We start from the raw sequence: 18,979 nt of genomic DNA on the forward strand, positions 1-18,979 counted from the left end.
GATGGGTCAAGCCTCGTAAGAGTGAAACTAGCCGCGCGAAAGAGACAATTTTAAGGAAATGTGGTATCATATCGATTTACGCTTTTCTACGTAACACTCGACTTCGCACGAGCGAAAGAAATTTCGTCTGAAATTTAAACTATGCGCAAACTTTCGCGTAGCGGAACGGATGTAACCCGTTTAAATTAAGCCGCTTTGCGGTAGGATAATTAGATTTAGAGAAAATTACGTGTAGGACGTTGTACGTTGAAGTTGTACGGCTATAAAACGAAGGGGGGAAAAAATGCAACAGTGCGGGCAAAACACCGCGAACCGTAATATTAATTTTCCTTTACCTTCTTTTCTTTTTTTCTTTTTTCTTTTTTTCTCCAAACGCGAGATTAAATATCTCGAGTAGCGGGATCTCTTTCTATATAATCGTTTAAATAACACCGCGCTTCACACCGAAGACTGAAATAATATCTTATTCTTGGTATACAGGTCGGCTGGTTTCTTTCAATTATTATTATCGACGCCGTTTGACCTGGCGCGGCCTGGTTCGATCGAAAAGACTTCGAAATACTTACGATACGCTTTGCATACGCCATTGCGAACACGTGATCTGCCACCGGATATTTATCGTTTTTCTTTCTCCTTTTTTCTTTTTTTTTTTTTTGTTAACTCTTCTTTCATCGAACAGCAGTAACATGGTTTCGACGCGCTGGGGTAATATAGAGATGGGAGATTGCGTTGCAATCTGCGTAAATCGAAACGAGAGTTTTCGTTGGGGAACGTATTTCACGGCGAAATATGCAAATTCAGGTGTACAGTTATGCGAAATCGTGGCGCAAAAAAAAAAAAAAGAAAAAAAAAATATTTCACAGCGACGAAACCGCGTTTTTCCTACTTCGATCGGAGAAAATAGATATAAATAGATATGGGAAGTGGGTGGGATAAAGTTTTTTCGTTTCGAAAAAAAAAAAAAAGGAAGTGAAAACGAGTGAAAATTTGTTTAAAAATATTCATTTTATTCATCTTTAGACTTTCCCCGAATATATGAACAAGTTTCCGCAATATTAATATTCTGTACAAAATAATAGCTCTTTTTATACGACAGTATAAAAAATACCGTTTCCATAATCTTATTCGCCGTGAATAAACACGGCTGCGTCATCGAACGAAAAAAAAAAAACGCTCCTGGCGGTAATAATTTGAAAAAAATAAGATCTAAATCGCTCAACGAATACACCTACTGTACATAAATATTAAGTCTACCGGAAAGTTCTGTCCGAATCTACGACATCATTTTCGCCACGTAAGCACATGTTTATTTATTGCACGTTCGGCTCTATATTTTTATCGCTTAACGTATACATACTGACGTAGCAAATAAACTATAATAAAGTTGATTCACATTAGTCTTAAGTGTGAAACGATAGTATACCCAAATGGCGACTGATAAAGTTCATTTACGCCACTGTATTTTATACGAATTTCAACAAGGAAGAAATGCTACAGAAGCATGTAGAAATTTATTGAAAGTGTTTGGTGAAGGTACAGTTTCTGATAGGACATGCAGAAGATGGTACGAAAAATTTGAAACAGGTGATTTCCACCTTTCTGATAAACCACGTTCTGGCCGACCATCTTTGATCGACGACGATGCTGTTAAGGCAATGTTGGAGCAAGATCCTTTTCCGACAACATCGGAGATCGCAGAAAGGCTTAATTCAGCTCAACAAATCATTTCTGACCATATTCGGAAGATAGGATTGGTGTGGAAGTATTCAAGATGGGTGCCACGTGAATTAAGTCGGAAAAATTTGGATGATCGAGTTGTCATATGCACATCTCTGCTTGCTCGGAACAAAATCGAGCCCTTTTTGAACCGGATGATAACCGGGGATGAAAAGTGGATTACATACAACAACATTGTAAGGAAAAGGGCATATTGTGAACCCGGAAAACCTAGCCCTTCCACCTCTAAACCAAATTTGACTCTGAATAAGAGAATGTTGTGTATATGGTGGGACATTCGAGGACCAATACATTACGAGCTTTTAAAACCGAACGAAATTCGGAGAAGTATTGTCAGCAACTGGATAATTTAAAGACAGCGATCCAAAAAAAGAGGCCGGCAATGTTCAATAGGAAAGGACATGATACTGCACCACGATAACGCCAGACCACACGCTGCTTTAGGGATTCGTCAAAAAATTGCAGAAGTAGGCTGGGAAATTCTGTCGCATCCACCATATTCCCCAGACATAGCACCTTCTGATTATCACTTGTTTTTATCCTTACAAAATTTTTTGACGGGCAAAAAATTCAAAAATGAAGAAGATATCAAACAAACACTGGTTCAATTTTTCGCATCAAAAGATGAAACATTTTTCAAAAATGGGATATACAAATTGCCCTCACGCTGGCAACAGATCATATTAATAATAATAGCAATTATATTATTCAATAAAGTTAATTGGCAGTAAGAAAAAATTTGTATTTTGTTTTATTCCAAAAACGGACAGAACTTTCCGGTAGACCTAATATTATAATATACGAGTCTCTCTGAACATTTTTTTTTTTTTTTTTTTTTTTTTTTTTGACTATGACGATCGTCCTTTGTCAACGCGTAACAGCAATATATAATTTTATCTCTTCTCATATTCTCTATTCTCTAACAATCGTCGGAAAAAGGTACTTGTAAGTAGGTACACTGAGCGTCGGCCGGCAATAGGTACCACCAACCGATCGACATTTACATCGTCGAAGAATCACAACGATGATAAAATTGAAGAGGAGAGAAAAAAAAAAAAAAAAAAAAAAAAAGAAAAAACAAGAAAGATAATATTTCTTTAACTTAATCGATCACAAACAACAAGGATACACGAACAATTTTCTTTCGTGAGGCGTCAAGGATAAAACGTTAAACGTTATAATAGTAATAATAATAACTAGAGAAACAACAACACCGAACGAATTTTTCTTCTTCGAGGATTGGACGAGACGAGAGAAGAGGACTAGAGCTAAAAAGCGGGACAGCAATCCGTAAGGTGGGATGATATTTCTTTTCCATCCATTTTCCTTTGTTTTTTCAACGGTTTTTTCCACCGTGAACGAGAAGAAGAGGCATCCGAATTCTTCGAGTTGAATCCTCGACACGCCCTTCGAAGGAAATATAATAATATAATAATCGGGAAATACGAGGGAAATGACGTTCGATTATCAAATCGGATATCGCGGAAAAAGAAAAAAAAAAAAAAAGAAAAAGAAAATGTGGCGAAAAAAGCTCGATGTTCGTGAAACTCGTGTTTCTCTTTCTCTCTTCCTCGCTCGGTTAGTTGGTCACTTTCTCCCGCTTCAGAGAGCCGAGCTCCTCCAGCATCGCTTGTAGCCCTTCGGGAACTCGTCCGGCGTCCAATTCTTGTCCCCACTGCCGATACTGCGAACGAAAATAACGGATAACTGTTACAACACGAGCTTTCAACCGACACGGGATCGAGCATTCGTTTCTTTATACCCATACGGTTTCTCGGGGAAGTTTAAGGGAACTGGAGACGGGTTGGGGGATTCGTGATGCGGAGAGACGGCGCGGGAAAGGCTCTTCTTTCTCTCTCTATATATACATATTTCTCTCTCTTTCCTCTTCCATTCCATATGCTTGAATACAAGGAAACGTGGATAGGGAGGGAGATGATTTTTCGAACTCTGTAAAGGAAGGCTTAAAAAAGAAAAAAAGAACGTGAAAAAATTTAAACGTGATAAACGAGTTGTTGTGGATTATATATATATACTACGTTTCAAATGTACGTACCTTTAAAACTCTTATCGGATTTCGTTCGTTCGTCGAAGGGAAAATAGTCACGATTTAACGAAAAATTCAGTTCTCACGTTTACAACACTGTTTTCGAGCAAGTGAATATCGTGAAATCGAAAAAATACGCGATAAAATTATATACGATGAGCTTGGTTTCCGAACAAATAAAAGAAAAAAAGAAAAGGAGATTAGAAACGCAAAGTTTAGGGAAGATTTTCCAATGCCTACACTTATAGGCGCTCGTATCACTTCGTCGTATGGGAAGCAGAACTAATTCTGGAAACTTTTGGAGCGCCCATTATTCCAAAATGGAGAAAAAGAAAAAAGAAATAACAAGAAGAAGAAGAAAATGGAAACGCGACATGTTTACGATTCCTGGAAAAACTTTGCCTCCTCCTCAATATTCTTCTTCTCCTCATCCCGGCATGGGACGAGAATTTACGATATTAACGCACGCGGAAAATACAAACCGTGCAACGGATTCCAGGACGGCTGTAACTCTTTTTCCGAAAGGGGTGGATAAGATGGGTGGGGCACGATTGCATAATCGAGAAACGCGTACGACTTTAAAAAAGGAGGGAAGAGGGGGGCCGCCGGAATAATAGGTGTATAACTCAGATCGCGAGAACTTCTTCCCTTCGAAAGGATTTATTATATCGGCCGGTTTCATGGGAAACGAACATACATGTATACAGCTGTGCGTGTGTGTGTGTGTGTATATATACGTGAGAAATGTGACGGAGGAGCGGAATCGTGGAATAAGATGATGGAAGATAGGAAATTTTCCACGAAGGACTTACCATCTCCAACTCCCTTCGAAGTGCGAGCACAGCCTTTTCGCGGTCGGCTACCAACTCCTCGAGATATTGATACCTTAGCTTCTTGCGAGCACGACACTCCCTCGCACTCTGTCGACTTCGTTCTGGAAAAATATACAAAGAAAACCGTGAAAATTTGAGAGACCTAATATATATATACATATGCACGTTTCTTTCTTCGTTACAATTATCTTCTTCGAGAAAAGGTAAAGAAAAATGATGGAGAAAAGGGGATTAATATGAATTATAGAAAACACTCCTTGCTATCGTTTCAATCTTCTAGATATTATTATTATTATTATTAGATACGAAGGTATACTCTTTTAATAAATAAACAATAATCTTCTTTAACCGTACGATATTTTCGATATTCGCAATTTTCTCGCGCAAACCGTTATTAAGGAACGATAGAAAAGACAAGGGAAAGGAAAGAAGTAAGCATATTCTCTTTTGCTAAATTTTTCACGCGAGATCGAAACCAATTGGGTATTGGATACGGTCGGCATTAATAATTTAATACAGATTTCGCTACACGAAATCCGTAAAGGTGATATCCTCGTGAGGTAAAAACAAAACGGACGCCGTATATCTTTGAAGTGGCGCCACTTTCTTTCGAGCCACTTTACACGCGTGCTAATTTCCACGCGCGTAACGCAAACATACTGGTATACCACCGTTCTATTTTTCAACGTCAAACCATCCGCCCGGCGTGGAAATATGAACAGCGTAATATTATGGTTGGGGAAAAAAATTCGCGGCTTAATGATACTCGGGAGCGCATTAAACCAGGAATGCGTTAACTCTTGATGCCGGGGCAACTGGAAACGCGATACTTTCTTTCCGGGCGCGGCACGTACAATAGAAACGTGCGGCAAAAATTCATAAAGGAATTATGAAATTAAATTAAAGAAGAAGAAGAAAAAAAAAGGGGGGGGGGGGGAAACTCGATTGGAATAAGCTTTCGAGACACGTTTAAAATTCCATCGGGGTATGGAAATCGTTTGAAAAAAAAAAAAGGAAACGAGATTTCTTTGTGCCCGAGATAAGAAGGGAAAAGCAAACTGAAGAATACGTAGCGAAGAGACGGCAGCTGCGCGAATCGAAACGAAACGAGAAGAAGTTTTCCATCTGACTCCGCATGCAAATACCATTACTACCCTACGACCAATGTTCCCTTTCCTTTCTTACTTTCTTACTCCCTCCCACGTTGTGCAATTGCAACAAGGTAGAGCACACACCTCGTCGTGAAATCGAAACTAAACACCGCTACCCCATTCGCTGTCGCCCCCGAAACGAGCAGGAAGCCAACGACGAGCAGTTGGTCGAGAGAGGAACGGGCGTCGATAAATAACCCTCTCCTCCCTCTTCCATCCTCCCTTCCGTCATAAATTGTCCCCGGTAAAAATTACAAACGAAAGGTGAAGGACGCGAGCGTGCGCCGCTGCAGCGAGTGGTTCAAACCGTCGCGCGATAAATTCGCGCGGCTCAAAATGGGACGCGCGATTTTTCACGCAACTGTAACGTGGGCGGGTATCCCGAATAACAGCGCACACGTGGTAGTAGTAGTAGTGGAGGCTTGACGAATGGCAACGAGGCCAATTCGTCTCGCGACACGGCTCGCCAAGAAGATCAACCGTCGGATAAAATCGATCGTATAATAGCCCGTTCCGTTAGAGATATTGCAAATTTCTCCGGGAGCCGCGGCGTGATAAAGCTCTTTACGATCAAGGGTCGCGGCTATTATCGCGTCTACGGCTCGCTAAGCTCGCCTTTTACGCGCCAATAAATGTCCCCTCGCCCCTCCGTCGCGGAGGGAGGCTTTCTTTCGAGAGAGAGAGAGAAAAAAAGGCACGTTCGGAGGCTTTTCGCGCCGTCGAGAGTCGAGCCTTTGGCTCGGATCGGATCAGAGAGGGCAATTTTATCGGGAAGGAATTCATCGCGTGCGTATGAATCGATTCGAAAATTAAGCGATTAACGATTATCAATTTTACGGGTCCATTTAGGAAACTGGAGGGATTAAAGAGAGACTCGAGCGACCGGTAAAAATGAAGCGGAGGATCCAGCAGGGATGGCGCGAGCGAATGGAATTAGGGAAAATTGGATTTATGGGCGTTCATCGGAGAGGAGAAAGAGAAATCGGTAAGGTAGAAAGTCAGAAATTATAGTGGTTGGGAGGGGGGAGATCTTGGCCGGGTGATTCGAGCGAAAGGAAGGAAGGAAGGAAGGAAGGGAAAGAGGTCAGAGGTCGGATGGAAAATTACGAAAACGCGGGGGACAAGAATGGCGGAGGGGACGAAAGCGGGCGGTTCGACCAGCGGAGTTACGAGCAGTCTGGGATTGCGGACGCGAGAGTTAGTCGTAAAACGAGCTTAAATCCTGTTCGTGTTGTTTCCCACCCAACCTTAGAAACCAGTTCGAATGAAACGACAGAGGTTGGGGGGGAATGGTGGTTTGGAAAAGTCCGGAACAGTTGAATTCACGAGAAAAATCGTGTGACTTGTTCGCGAGTTCATACGTGAACGCGTATTTATAAGAGACACGATTTCAACGATCGTGTAAAAGCGAGGAATAGCGATGGAGAAGAACTCGCAGGATTAAAAAGAAAGAAGAAAAAGGAGAAGAAAGAAAGAAAGAAAGAAAAGGAGCAACGAAGCGCTGTAACATCCAAGTTCCAACGTTTTCTCGACTTTACCCACAATCTCTTTCTCCCTCTCTCTCCCTCCCTCTCTCTTTCTCTGATTAGCAAAACGACGGAATTGCAAAATACACCTTTCCATCTCGTCGCGGCGCAGAATCATCGGGAACATCGGTTCCAGCCACCGAGTTGACCCAGCATAAATATTCATTCGTTTGGGAAGAATAAATATTCGTGACGGTGTCATGGGGGGTCTGGTACCGTCACTCGACGCCGTTCGTAATCAACCAACCTGCATTTCTCACGTGGTTTCCGAGCGCGGTTACATCCCGTTCTGCCGCTTAATACACGAAGAAATGCAAATCAGGGTTAACTTGACTTCTTAAAGATGAATCGCGAATAGAGAAAGGAAAAACGATTCGAGATTGGGATTTGAATTTTTGTTTTAAAAATACGCGAAAGAAGGACGACGCTTGGAATTATCGAGTTGATTTACACGGCAGCCATATCGTATTATAAAATTCCACGTGAAATAGCCGAAGGCGTTAAAGGTAAGGAAACTACTATCTCTTATCTCGTAAAATTTTTGCCACCGTTTCTCCGGCATATATTTTTAACAATTTTTATCTGAATTTTTTCTTTCCTTTCTTCTTTCTTTCTTTCTTTCTTTCTTTCCTCGGCAACTTGAAAGTGGCATCACGATACAAATCACGACTTTTGTATACGATATTATCGTCGAATTTCACGAATAATACAGGGACGAAAATAAAATTGAAATTGGATTACAGAGATACGTTGAGAAACTTCTTACCAAGCTTGGCTTTCATGTCCGTCTTGTCGGACGCCTTCCTTCCAGGCTTGCGTCCCCTCTTACCCCCCTCTTTCCGATCACCGCGAGATCCCTCCTGCGAAATGAAAAGAAAATTGTCAAAAAAAATCCTATTTATGAGAATTGAAGAAGAAATTTCGAGCTCGCATCGCTCTACAACGGTTAAACTACGTTTCCAACTAAACGCAGAGATTACACGAGAGATTTAAAAATCCGAGCACATCTCGAACAATTAAAAAAGCGGAGGTAAGAGGTAACTGGGACGAGGGAGCAAGAATCGTGACACGTGCGGGATACAGCGTTGCGGTGAAAAACTTTGTGAAAACGACGGTTCGCCCGGCGAAATCTCGAATTCCGCGGCGCGGAACGTCGGAGCGGGCGAAATGGATAGCGGCGAGATCTGAAAGCGGATGATACGAGTCTCAACGGCTACGTAATACCCGCCTAATCCCGTTGTTTCTTCCTGTCACTGATTAATATCTCAAACGAGTTGGTTCGAGCCGGTGGAGAACAAACGAGTCCAACGTTTTCAATGGAAACAAAAGCTTTACGACCGGGTGGAGGAAAGGGAAATAGAAAGAGAGATGCAGGCTTGGCCAGGATCGCTAAAAGCACCGCGCGCGAACCATCCATCGACGCAATCCCTAAAGCGCGCCCCACAGCCGCCGTTTACAGCCACGACACCACCACATTGACGAGTTTCCGCGCTACTAGGGTAACTACTTTGCCAAATAACGTAGTTTGTCGTTGCGAAAAAGCTCAGACGGCGCCTCTTCCTTCCCGATCGTTGCCCGCTTAACTTTTTAACGCCCCATTGACGCGAATGCTCCGTTTCGTAAATCGAAAAACACGGTTACCACTCCATTACAGAAAAACTTGTTCCCTCGGAAAGAGCTATCCTCCCCATCGCGGATAAATTGTTTAATGTGGGGAAGAAAAAAAACCACTACTGGATGAATTCGAAATTTCTCCTTACCTCTCTCGAAAGATAAAGAAACAAACGGGTATAACGCGGGCGACGGTATAACCTTTCACGAACCGTTAAAATTTACACGTCCCCGGAGCACGGTTGTTGCGACGAGTAGAGGCGGCCGCGGGCTTAGCTATGCATGTATTCACGGGTGACAAAATACAAATTCAACCCCTCTTTTAGGAAACCTGTTTACCTTCGGCCCTATCCTTTCCTCTCAATCCTATCTGGTATTAAATCTCCTCGAATCCTCTTTCTTTCCCTCCACCGCTTCCGACTTCTTTGCCCTTTCTCTCTCTCCCTCTTTCTCTCGCTTCGAAACACTCTGTCCATCCTTTTCCGTCCTTCTTCGCTTCTCGCGCGCACGCGCCTCTTTGTGGGTACAAAATGGAATTGATGTTCCGCGATGAACGAAAAACGGGGAGGCGAGAAAGGAGGAAGAGAGAAAGGAATATCGAAGATCGCACAAGAATTACTTCCTAATAAGTAAGATAGGGAGCCTTGCCTCTATCGCCTTAAAGCCAAGAATATAATTAACTCACCGCGACGGATGATGTCACCGTGTGCGGATACGGACGCGAGAACAGCAATTAAATCGAAAAGAAAAAAAAGAAAATTACGCCCCCCATCGAATCTATCCATTTTCGTTTCTCGCGCGAAATTTGGGTCACACTTGGGGACGCGTTACGCTGTTGCTAGCAGAGGAAGGGTAGGAAAACTCGTTAAATCCCACTGTCGTTGACACTTCCGTCGATTTGCTGGCCACCCTATCGCGAACAGCGTGCTACCCAGCACCATCCTTCCTGCGCTTGACAATTCCACTCGGATTCCTGACGTGTATCCGATCGTCCAGGGAACCGATTCGCCGGTATCCGGGAGGAGAGAGGAGGGAGAGGGACTTTCAATCCCCTCGTGAATTTCGAACCACTTTCGACTCTACTCCACGCTTTCGCGTTCACGTTATCATTCGATTCTTACCGATCGATTATTGTTTTTCGACGAATAATCTTTTCCACCGAAACGTGTTATACGTATAGAAAGAAAATGTTCGAAATCGACTGTGTGCGATTCGTTTCGACGAAAACGTTTGTATTATTATTACTATTTATTTTTTTCTTTTCGTATTTTATTCACGCTTGGAAGATTCGCCAAGGTTAGAGACGAGAGATTGCAAGATATCGACACGATTTAACCGGATGCGCTGTGGTACGCGAGAGGACGGCAAAGACCGGAAGTTGGTAAACCGCACCGTACACGATCGAAGCACGAAGGCTTTGTAGTTTCGCAGTTGGTCGGCCGATTCCCTCTTACGCGTATTTCTCGGGCGCAAAAGCCGGCTCGCTTCGTTCGTGGCAGGACTAGTTGCTTGCTTCGTTCCACGTGAAGCGTGATTTAATCTAGCGACATGAACGCACGACTCGTCGCCACGGCGTGTACTTACATGTACGTGCGCCACGCTTTAGTTTATACCTACGATCGAGCGAGCAGTGCGTGACCAGTGATCGTGTCAAAGGCGATCTCGTCACACGCGTTGTTGAAACGGTGTGGTAGAGACGCGCGATCGAATATAGGCTTACACCTTATCTTATTTTCCGATAACGATCTATTATATCACCGTATTTTATCGCGAATAGTATCTTTGATGGAGAAGAGAGAAAAAAGAAAAAAAAAAAAGAAAAAAGAGATAAAATTTTGATCGAGTTTTTAAACGAAATTTTAAAATATAATGGAAACGTTATGCACGGAAACGCGACCACGCCTCCTATTATCTCAAGATTACATAGGTATGCCAGAAATTTTACCCCCGTCTCCCGTTTTCCCGTGAATCGATCTCGCCAACAGAGAATAGATATTACGCGTATATACGTGTGTATATATATATATATATATATATACAAGAATGAAATAATACGAAAACTAGAGAAGAGTAGGTAGAGACAGTGCGCTGTTCGTCTCGTTGAAAATTTTCCAAACGAGGGAAAAGTTGAGTTTGGTCGACGATATAAAATTGAAATACAAATAACTCTCACTTTGTATCCACGGATCGACAGATATTGCCCTGTCGGTGGAACTATTCGGCGGATAAAAATTTGCTCCGGGTTACCCGGCGAATTTCCATTCGCGCTAATGAAGTATTTGCACATCGCGTCCGACACCCTCGTTCGATTCATTTTATACACGGACCTTTCCTCCTCTCCTTAAATTTCGCTTCGTTATTCCGGCGAATAAAATTTATCCAGAGATCGACCCACATGCCACGGGGAGGGAAAAAAATTAGCGCTCGGAAATGAGAGCTACCTTTCCCCCTCCTCCCTCCCGAATACATTTACGATTAATTCGATATCCGAGGCGGAAACGTCGTTCGTCAACGCTTCCTTTTACTCGACGGAATAACTTTCGGCCGACCATCTTCTCCCCCCGATGGAAAGTCTTCTAATTGCAAAGGATACGTCCTTGGCCCGTTCCACCCTTTCATACGACTCCTCGAACCACTCTCGAATTTCATCAGAAAGAACTCGACGTCGTTCAATTAATTTTCATTATTAATGGAATTACTCCCTCCGAGGAGGGACTCTCTTAAACGCGTTAGCCATCTTTCCACCCCTTAATACCTTCTATTACCCCGAAATCTTTTCACTTCCACTTCCAACTCGCGCCTCTCTCTCTCTCTCTTATTCTCTCTCCGACCGTCAATTTTCACTTCGAAATAACCCTCCCTCCATTTCTCTTCCCCTCCCACCATCCATTTCCCGCTAACACACCGACCTCGATCACGCGGTCTCGTTAACGCAGCTAACTTTAACCGCTTTAGCACCGCGTAGTAATACCCTATCGAAATTTGCCAAAGTCTTTGCTGTATATTTCGACGCCAACTATCATTGCCGCTCGTTCGAAGGGGGATGAGTCACGGAGGCGAATAAACAGCGACGCTCGAAATTTTCGTCCGATTACAAAACGCGATGGTCGGAAAATGGCGATCCACGAATCCAAGTCTCGCGGATAACCGGGCAATTTTCTCCGCTTCGATCGTAACGTCGAAGGCCTCTCATCGTCCGCCTCATTCTTCGCGGAAGAGATTGCCGCGAGATTCAATTATTCAATAGTCGAGCGGAATCCTCTTACGCTCGTCCCCGATTTCGAAAGGAGATTCGTGTAACAATGTTTACACGGGACGGGAGATAAAGACGCGACGTCCAACACGTTTTCGAATAGTCGAACGATTCTACTTTTATTCTTCGCGCGGATCGCGAGATTCGATCAAGTACGAAACTCGTTTCATTTACTCGAATTTCGGGGAAATGGGCAACGTTGGACGGGAAAACCATCGTCGAGGCAACAAGCGTCGTAAAATTATCATTAACTACGATACGATAAGTTTAACGCTCGTGCCTACGAATCAGTGATATCGATAGAAACGTTGTTCACGCTCGACGTAGATAGTTACGACTCACGTTTGTAAAACGCGAAACGTCGAGTGAGCGTGCAACGCAGTTACCGGATCCACGAAGCGCGCAACCATATTATTACCTCCGTTCGTCGAAGGTTGTACGATCCTCCGACGCTCTTTCAGCGATGACCTACAAAACGAATCTCGCAAGAGGAAACGGAGACTTGGCCGAGGGCTTAACGAACGAAACAAAGTCTATACAAGTCTGCGTGTATCGCTTTATAAAAACACTGAAAGCGGTCCACTCGTAAAATTTTGAATATGTTCGTCGTTGAATTGCTGCAGAAATGCCGTTTGTAAATTTTATCTATTCATAATCCATAATCCATAATGTTTTTAAATCATTTGAATTTTATATAAGTATTGCGCAACTGCTATGTAATCTATTGGTAAATGTTTTTATATTGTAGTTTGAAATTCGATCTTTGATAAATCGTTCATTGATACGTACATTCATTCGCAATATTTATTTCAAAAGTGTATTGAAAGTTTTCTTGGAAATAATTGTATTTGTATCTTCTTTAAATTTTTTCGAAATGATATAATATTGAATAATTGAAAACATAAAATTGTTTCCATTTTGTGTCTAATTATTATAATTATGTTCAATCTATATCGTTTCTAAGTTTAGATAAAAATATATTCACACCTTATAGAATATAGAATATATCATTGTTATAAAATAAATTTATCTTACTGTTTACGTTAACAGAACCAAAAAACAACAAATAACTTTCCCATCGATCAATCCAATAGAATCTTATTTTTATTATTATTATTGTTTTTTTTTTCTTTTCTTGATTAACAAGGTGAACTCGTGTTTCCGAGATCGAAGGACAAAACTGTATATGAAAACGAGGTAAACGTTATATTCGTAGCAAACAAGTGCGAAAAAACAGAGGTAAAAAACAAGACGACACCAAGAACGCGCGTAAAAGCCTTCTCAGGCTTTTCCACATCATTGTACGCCGGAGAATTAACGTGACTGAACGAGAGACAAAGAAAGAGGAAATGGAGAAGGAAACTTTATAATTTTCCATCCGCGTCAATGTCACTATGTAATAATAACGAACGAGGGAGATTTCGAATATGATGGCATGACGTTATATCGATTGAAATCATTGCCAACACCACGCCAACAAAAATCCCGTAAATTCCCGTAAAAAAACATTTCCGCGTTAAATTCACAACCGTCAACTAATTTTTTATTCGCGTAATTCTAATATCCGTCATTGTCGATCTAGCTTAATTATTGTTTTGTTTTTTTGTTTCATCTATGTTTTAAAAAGTTAATCGATTACGTACACAAGCACGTGAAAGTATTCGAACAATGTAATCGATAATCGTACAGTAATGATCGTACAATAAATAGTAAACAATGTTTTGAAAATTTTTTATATATATATCATATCTATATACGAAATATACATTACAATAACATGTTATTTTCAATGAAATTTATATCTATTTTCAAATAATATTCGAAATATCGTATATCTTATGTACAATCGTAATTGTAAAGAATTTTCAAAATATTTATTATAGTATACGATCTGTTTATATACCGAAATTACCAAATATATCACTTTAATATATCTATATATTATATCTATATATCTATTTATTCATCTATGATTTCCTAAGTTGAAAATTAAAAAAATTAAGTTATCTGAAGTCAAACTGTTCTAAATATCCAATAAATAAAATGATAAATCTACGAGTTGATCTTCAAGTTAACGAAACATTTTCTGAGAAGCAATTTCGAGTTGAATTTACGATGAAAAAATGCTATAGAATAAATGCAATCTCGTATCGATAAGTAACAGTCATAAGAGATTTACGAACCATCTGTCGTGATGTTGCTGTTGTTCATTACGTTTCTATTGCTTTGCAAATATATCTAAATCTCGATAAAAGGGCGAGCCTGATGGGATTGGTTACAAAATTCAACTATTGCGATTCATTCTAACGATTGAATCAGGTACAATCGAGAATCCATGGTATCGCTGTTTCTCGACACTATCGATTTCAAACGAATCTATTTTAATGCACAATACTTCACTTTGGTAATCGAAAGATCTCGAAATGCGCCTCTTTCAGTTTGATCGCGAAACTAATTCTTTGACTATTTTCTGTTCAAATTATTTGATAGATATTTAATTATATGAAAATATTTAATATGAAATATACATATAATATTATAAAAAATGAACTGTAATTAATCTTATTAAATCAATAGATATTAAATATTTCGAAATTAAATATTTTCAATTTCATTCAATAATCGTTATCCCTTTCTTTATCTCATTGCAAAATATTTTTACCACGAATTATAATATTATAATATTCATTGATTTGTAAACATAATCCAATAGTTATCAGAAACTCGAGTAAACAAAGATTTTGATATCAAAATATAAATTTCGAATTAACAAAATAATGATGATACAAAATATCAATTACGTTTTACTTATTTATTAAACGATACAATCATAAATGGAACTTATCGTATTTATACGATATAAATAAAAAATTTATCGATAAAATCGAAAAAAAACTCAGAACAAATAGATCAATGTCAATAATTTCTTCCTATCAAACTTAATATCAAATTTCGAAAATAATTCCAAATTATATTGTAAAACGTAGAAAGTAATAATCTATTTTGAAATTAAATATTGTGATTAGGTTAATGATATGTCAAAATTCAAGCGAATTAGGTTAAACTTCGCATAGTTAATGAAAAAAAAATGTAGACGTATTTCAACTTAACATCGTTGAAACGCAAAAGAATTTGTCGATAAAATGACGATAAAAAATGATCTTCCTTTAAATTCATACGTATATACCGAAGTTTTCGCAATTAATAGCAGTTTTCTCCCGCGATAGACGTATACCGTTGAATTGCGCAGTAGCGTCGCGTGTGGGCGACCAAATCTAAAGTAGCTAACACGATCGACCGGCATTTCAAACTATGTAACAACATTGAATTGAATTTCACAAAACTCAAAAAATTTAAAATATTCCGCGCGCTCGAGTATTAGCAACCATAATGTATACCGGCAAAAAAGCATGTGTACGTATTGTTGACTGAATGAGAGAATCAACAGGGTATGGTTCGGAAATAGTATGTACAGAGATATTTAGATAATGAAAGTAATTCCAAAACTGATTATAAAAAGACGAATATTAAGACGTACAAATAATAAAAATACTCTAAAAGAACTACGAAATTATAAAAATATATAAAATGTGTTTATAGAAAACTCACCGGTGCTACGCGACGTGTGAGCTGTGTCAACTGCGCAGTTGACGAGTTAAAATGCTGAGTTCAGGGACGTCGTGCTCGATACCGGTGCCCAAACGATATAATCGGTAATACTAAACGACAAATGCGGCACGTATCGGCGATTTACAGAACAACTTGTGACACTGATTTTAAAATTATTCTTACGTATTTACGATCAAGATATATGGTCCATTTTCTAAACGTATCAATTAGATCATTAGAATACATGATTTTTCAAAACTACCAATTGATAGTTTGCAATAATTTTTTTTCTTTCATTTTCTTTCATTTAATTTATAATATATTTAATTGTAAATAATACTTTAAATATTTTTATCCAATTAAACAATTAATGAAATGTTTCTATTATATTTTTTTATCATTTTAAATTATTACAATTATGATTGATTAAGTAACGACAAATATCTAAATTTTTAAATTTACTTACTGAATCTTTTTCTGCATTATGATAATATATTTGATAGCAAGTATATGATAAAATATGAAATAAAACTTGACATTGAATTAAAACGCAGTAATGATAAATTCTATACTTTGATATATCAGAATATTTTAAATATATATAACAATAAAATTATTAAATTCAATAATTTAAATATTTTTTTTATATAAATATTAAACTACTATTAAAGAATTTCATAATGCTAATTATATAATAAATTTATACGTTAACGTAAATTACTTGATTTCTTATCGAGAAATAGACTCCAGTATATTCCGTGCCTGAATATCACATGATCATACAAAGATATGGTAGCGCCATCTTTTGCCAATTAAAAAAACGAAAACGAAAGACACGTAGCGCGACAGTCGACAAGAATGCGAAAGAACAAAATAGCGACATCGAACGTCAGCTTTACTATATGAACAGCAAGAAGCGCACACAAGCAAACAGCTACCCTTCGGTTCTACTTTCCCCTCCTTCCCCACGACCCCTTGACAAATCCTCGATCCCACAGATCCTGACGTCAAACGAAAGAAACAACGCCCTTTGTCATCAGTTCAAAATTAATAAGTACTGCAAAAAGCCTGACATTTTGTACGCGCGCCCTCTTTGCACAACATGGTGTAATCTGTTTAACGCGCGTAATCTTGTTGCCTGATTTTCATGGCAGTTTGCATCACACGAGCACGTTGTCACTTTATCGTTTCCTCAAATTGTCGACTCACCGTCTCATTTTCAGCGATACACATAGGCTCCAGTTCCATGACTCTCGTGGTTTTACTTCTTTTCGATGTCCCTCAAGCAAATACTTTGTGACACTCTTTGTTAGATCGTGATTGTATTCTATTCTCAATACTTTACAACGGCAACGTGTGTCTGTTTACAAACACTGCAAGGTCACACAGCAGACCCCCAGACCTCTGACTGTCGAGTATTTCGTATTACGTCACTATTACCGATGATAGCGCCACTTACGATGAAGTAATGAAATATTACGAAATTACTGTCGATAAATAATCAAATCACGGAATAAGTTCAGCATATTTCAATACTAAATTTTTATGAAATTTACTATATAAAATATAAAATTTTGGTCTCGGAAAAAAAATAAAAAAAATTCACTATGTTAGATATTTAATTAGATTTATTATTCAGAATTTAAAAACAAATCTGTAAAATGAATAAATTCACTAAAAAACAAAAATCTAAATGTAATAAATATTTTTCTCATAATACTTTGTATTTAAAAAAGTAACTAATATTATTTTTAAAAAATAATAGAAAAAAATAAGTTTTATATTAAAAGATATATGAATAATATATTTATATATATTAATCTATTTTTATGATATTTCTTATTTTTTCTTCATTGTGTAATATGAAATAGCATCATGTAGTAAATCTGTATTATATTTTATTCGTGACCGAACAAGTTTCAAGTTTTCAAAAATTTGAACATTAAAATTTTTGATCATTTTTAAGTATTTATATAGATAATTTTAGATATATATAATCATGTAATTAAAACTATTTTTGATACAAAATGCTTTTTTTGTAATCTATTATTTGGTTTTAAAAATCTAAATGATAATATTACGAAGAATTTATAAAATATTATGCAGTATGAACGAAAAAGCTCAATTGGATCCTGAATATAACTGGATTATACGAACTTGCACGAATGCTTTTAACGTATATTTAACTATGCTTCATTTTACATTTTACGATAATACTGTAAATATGCATCCAAATATAACGCGTAAGTAAAAAATTTTCATATAAAATTTAAAATCCTTATAAAGTTCAGATAAAGATTAAGATATAACTTCGAATAAAGTTACAGAAGCTTTATCGTATCCTTTATTCATGATGTTGGTGGACCTTGTGGTATATTCCATATTGCAATAAACATTAAAAATTAAATCTGCCCAAAATATATATGAACACAAAAAACATTTTTATTATTAGAAGAACAAATGTGCGTTTTAATTATGGTTGTTTACATATGTGCTTTACATTACATAGTTAAAATTTTAGATTCCATGATATCCATTATCGAAACTGTTTCTATATTTGTGTAAATATCCATTATCATAAAAATCATCTCGATAATTTTTATCATAACCTTCCCTAAGAAGGTAATATATATCTTTTTTATAATCTTTTTGTCCATGTAGAAAATGTCTATATAATATAATAAACAAATTATTAATTATTAATTATTTGATATATATTAATGATCTAATCTTAGAAATAATCTGAAATTATTGATAATCTTTTAAATAAGGTACAACGTAAAGATTTTCTTTATAATAATGTGATGCAGGTAATGTATATATTATATATATATTATAATGTGAATATTCAAATGAAGGCACATGATAGTTATTATAATAAATAACTAGATAATATATTTTTTTATCAAAATAAGGCCCCCTCGCTTTTTAAATAATTTCTTTTATCATCTATGTATGTATCGATCATTATCTAATGATCTAACATGATCATCATAATTATTAAAACTAACAAAAACAATAAAATAAATATTTTAATTTATTATTAATTATTATTATTACTAATTTATTATGCTATAATTTTATATATATATATATATATATATATATATATATATATATATATATATATGTCGATAAATAATTATATTCTTCCGATTTATTTTTATGTTATAATTGCCAAAAATTATTAAAAATGATTTATTAATACACTT

At 37.7% G+C, this 18,979-nt stretch overlaps 1 protein-coding gene across 2 annotated transcripts; it reads right to left on the minus strand.

Moving 5' to 3' along the window:
• Positions 1-2,554: 2,554 nt before the first annotated feature.
• LOC726230 (cAMP-responsive element-binding protein-like 2) lies at positions 2,555-17,178 on the minus strand. 2 transcript variants are annotated; one of them, XM_001121986.5, is made up of 4 exons: positions 16,977-17,178; positions 8,061-8,154; positions 4,597-4,718; positions 2,555-3,421 (listed from the first exon to the last, which is right to left on the minus strand). In XM_001121986.5, the coding sequence occupies exons 1-4, from the start codon at positions 17,013-17,015 to the stop codon at positions 3,317-3,319; spliced, it is 360 nt and encodes a 119-aa protein (XP_001121986.2). In that variant the 5' UTR covers positions 17,016-17,178; the 3' UTR covers positions 2,555-3,316. The 2 variants fall into 2 exon arrangements, with proteins under 2 accessions (XP_001121986.2, XP_026294992.1); XM_026439207.1 differs by lacking the exon at positions 8,061-8,154 and having other exon boundaries at positions 16,977-17,125.
• Between the last annotated feature and the right edge of the window lie 1,801 nt (positions 17,179-18,979).

The sequence above is a fragment of the Apis mellifera genome, linkage group LG2 (genome assembly GCF_003254395.2).
Source record: "Apis mellifera strain DH4 linkage group LG2, Amel_HAv3.1, whole genome shotgun sequence".
Taxonomy (NCBI): Eukaryota; Metazoa; Arthropoda; class Insecta; order Hymenoptera; family Apidae; genus Apis; species Apis mellifera.

Excerpts from the sequence above, each read along its gene's own strand:
- LOC726230 (XM_026439207.1), bottom strand. Across the intron at positions 3,422-4,596 it reads TTCGAAGGGAGTTGGAGATG|TATCGGCAGTGGGGACAAGA; the intron begins GTAAGTCCTTCG and ends TTTCGTTCGCAG.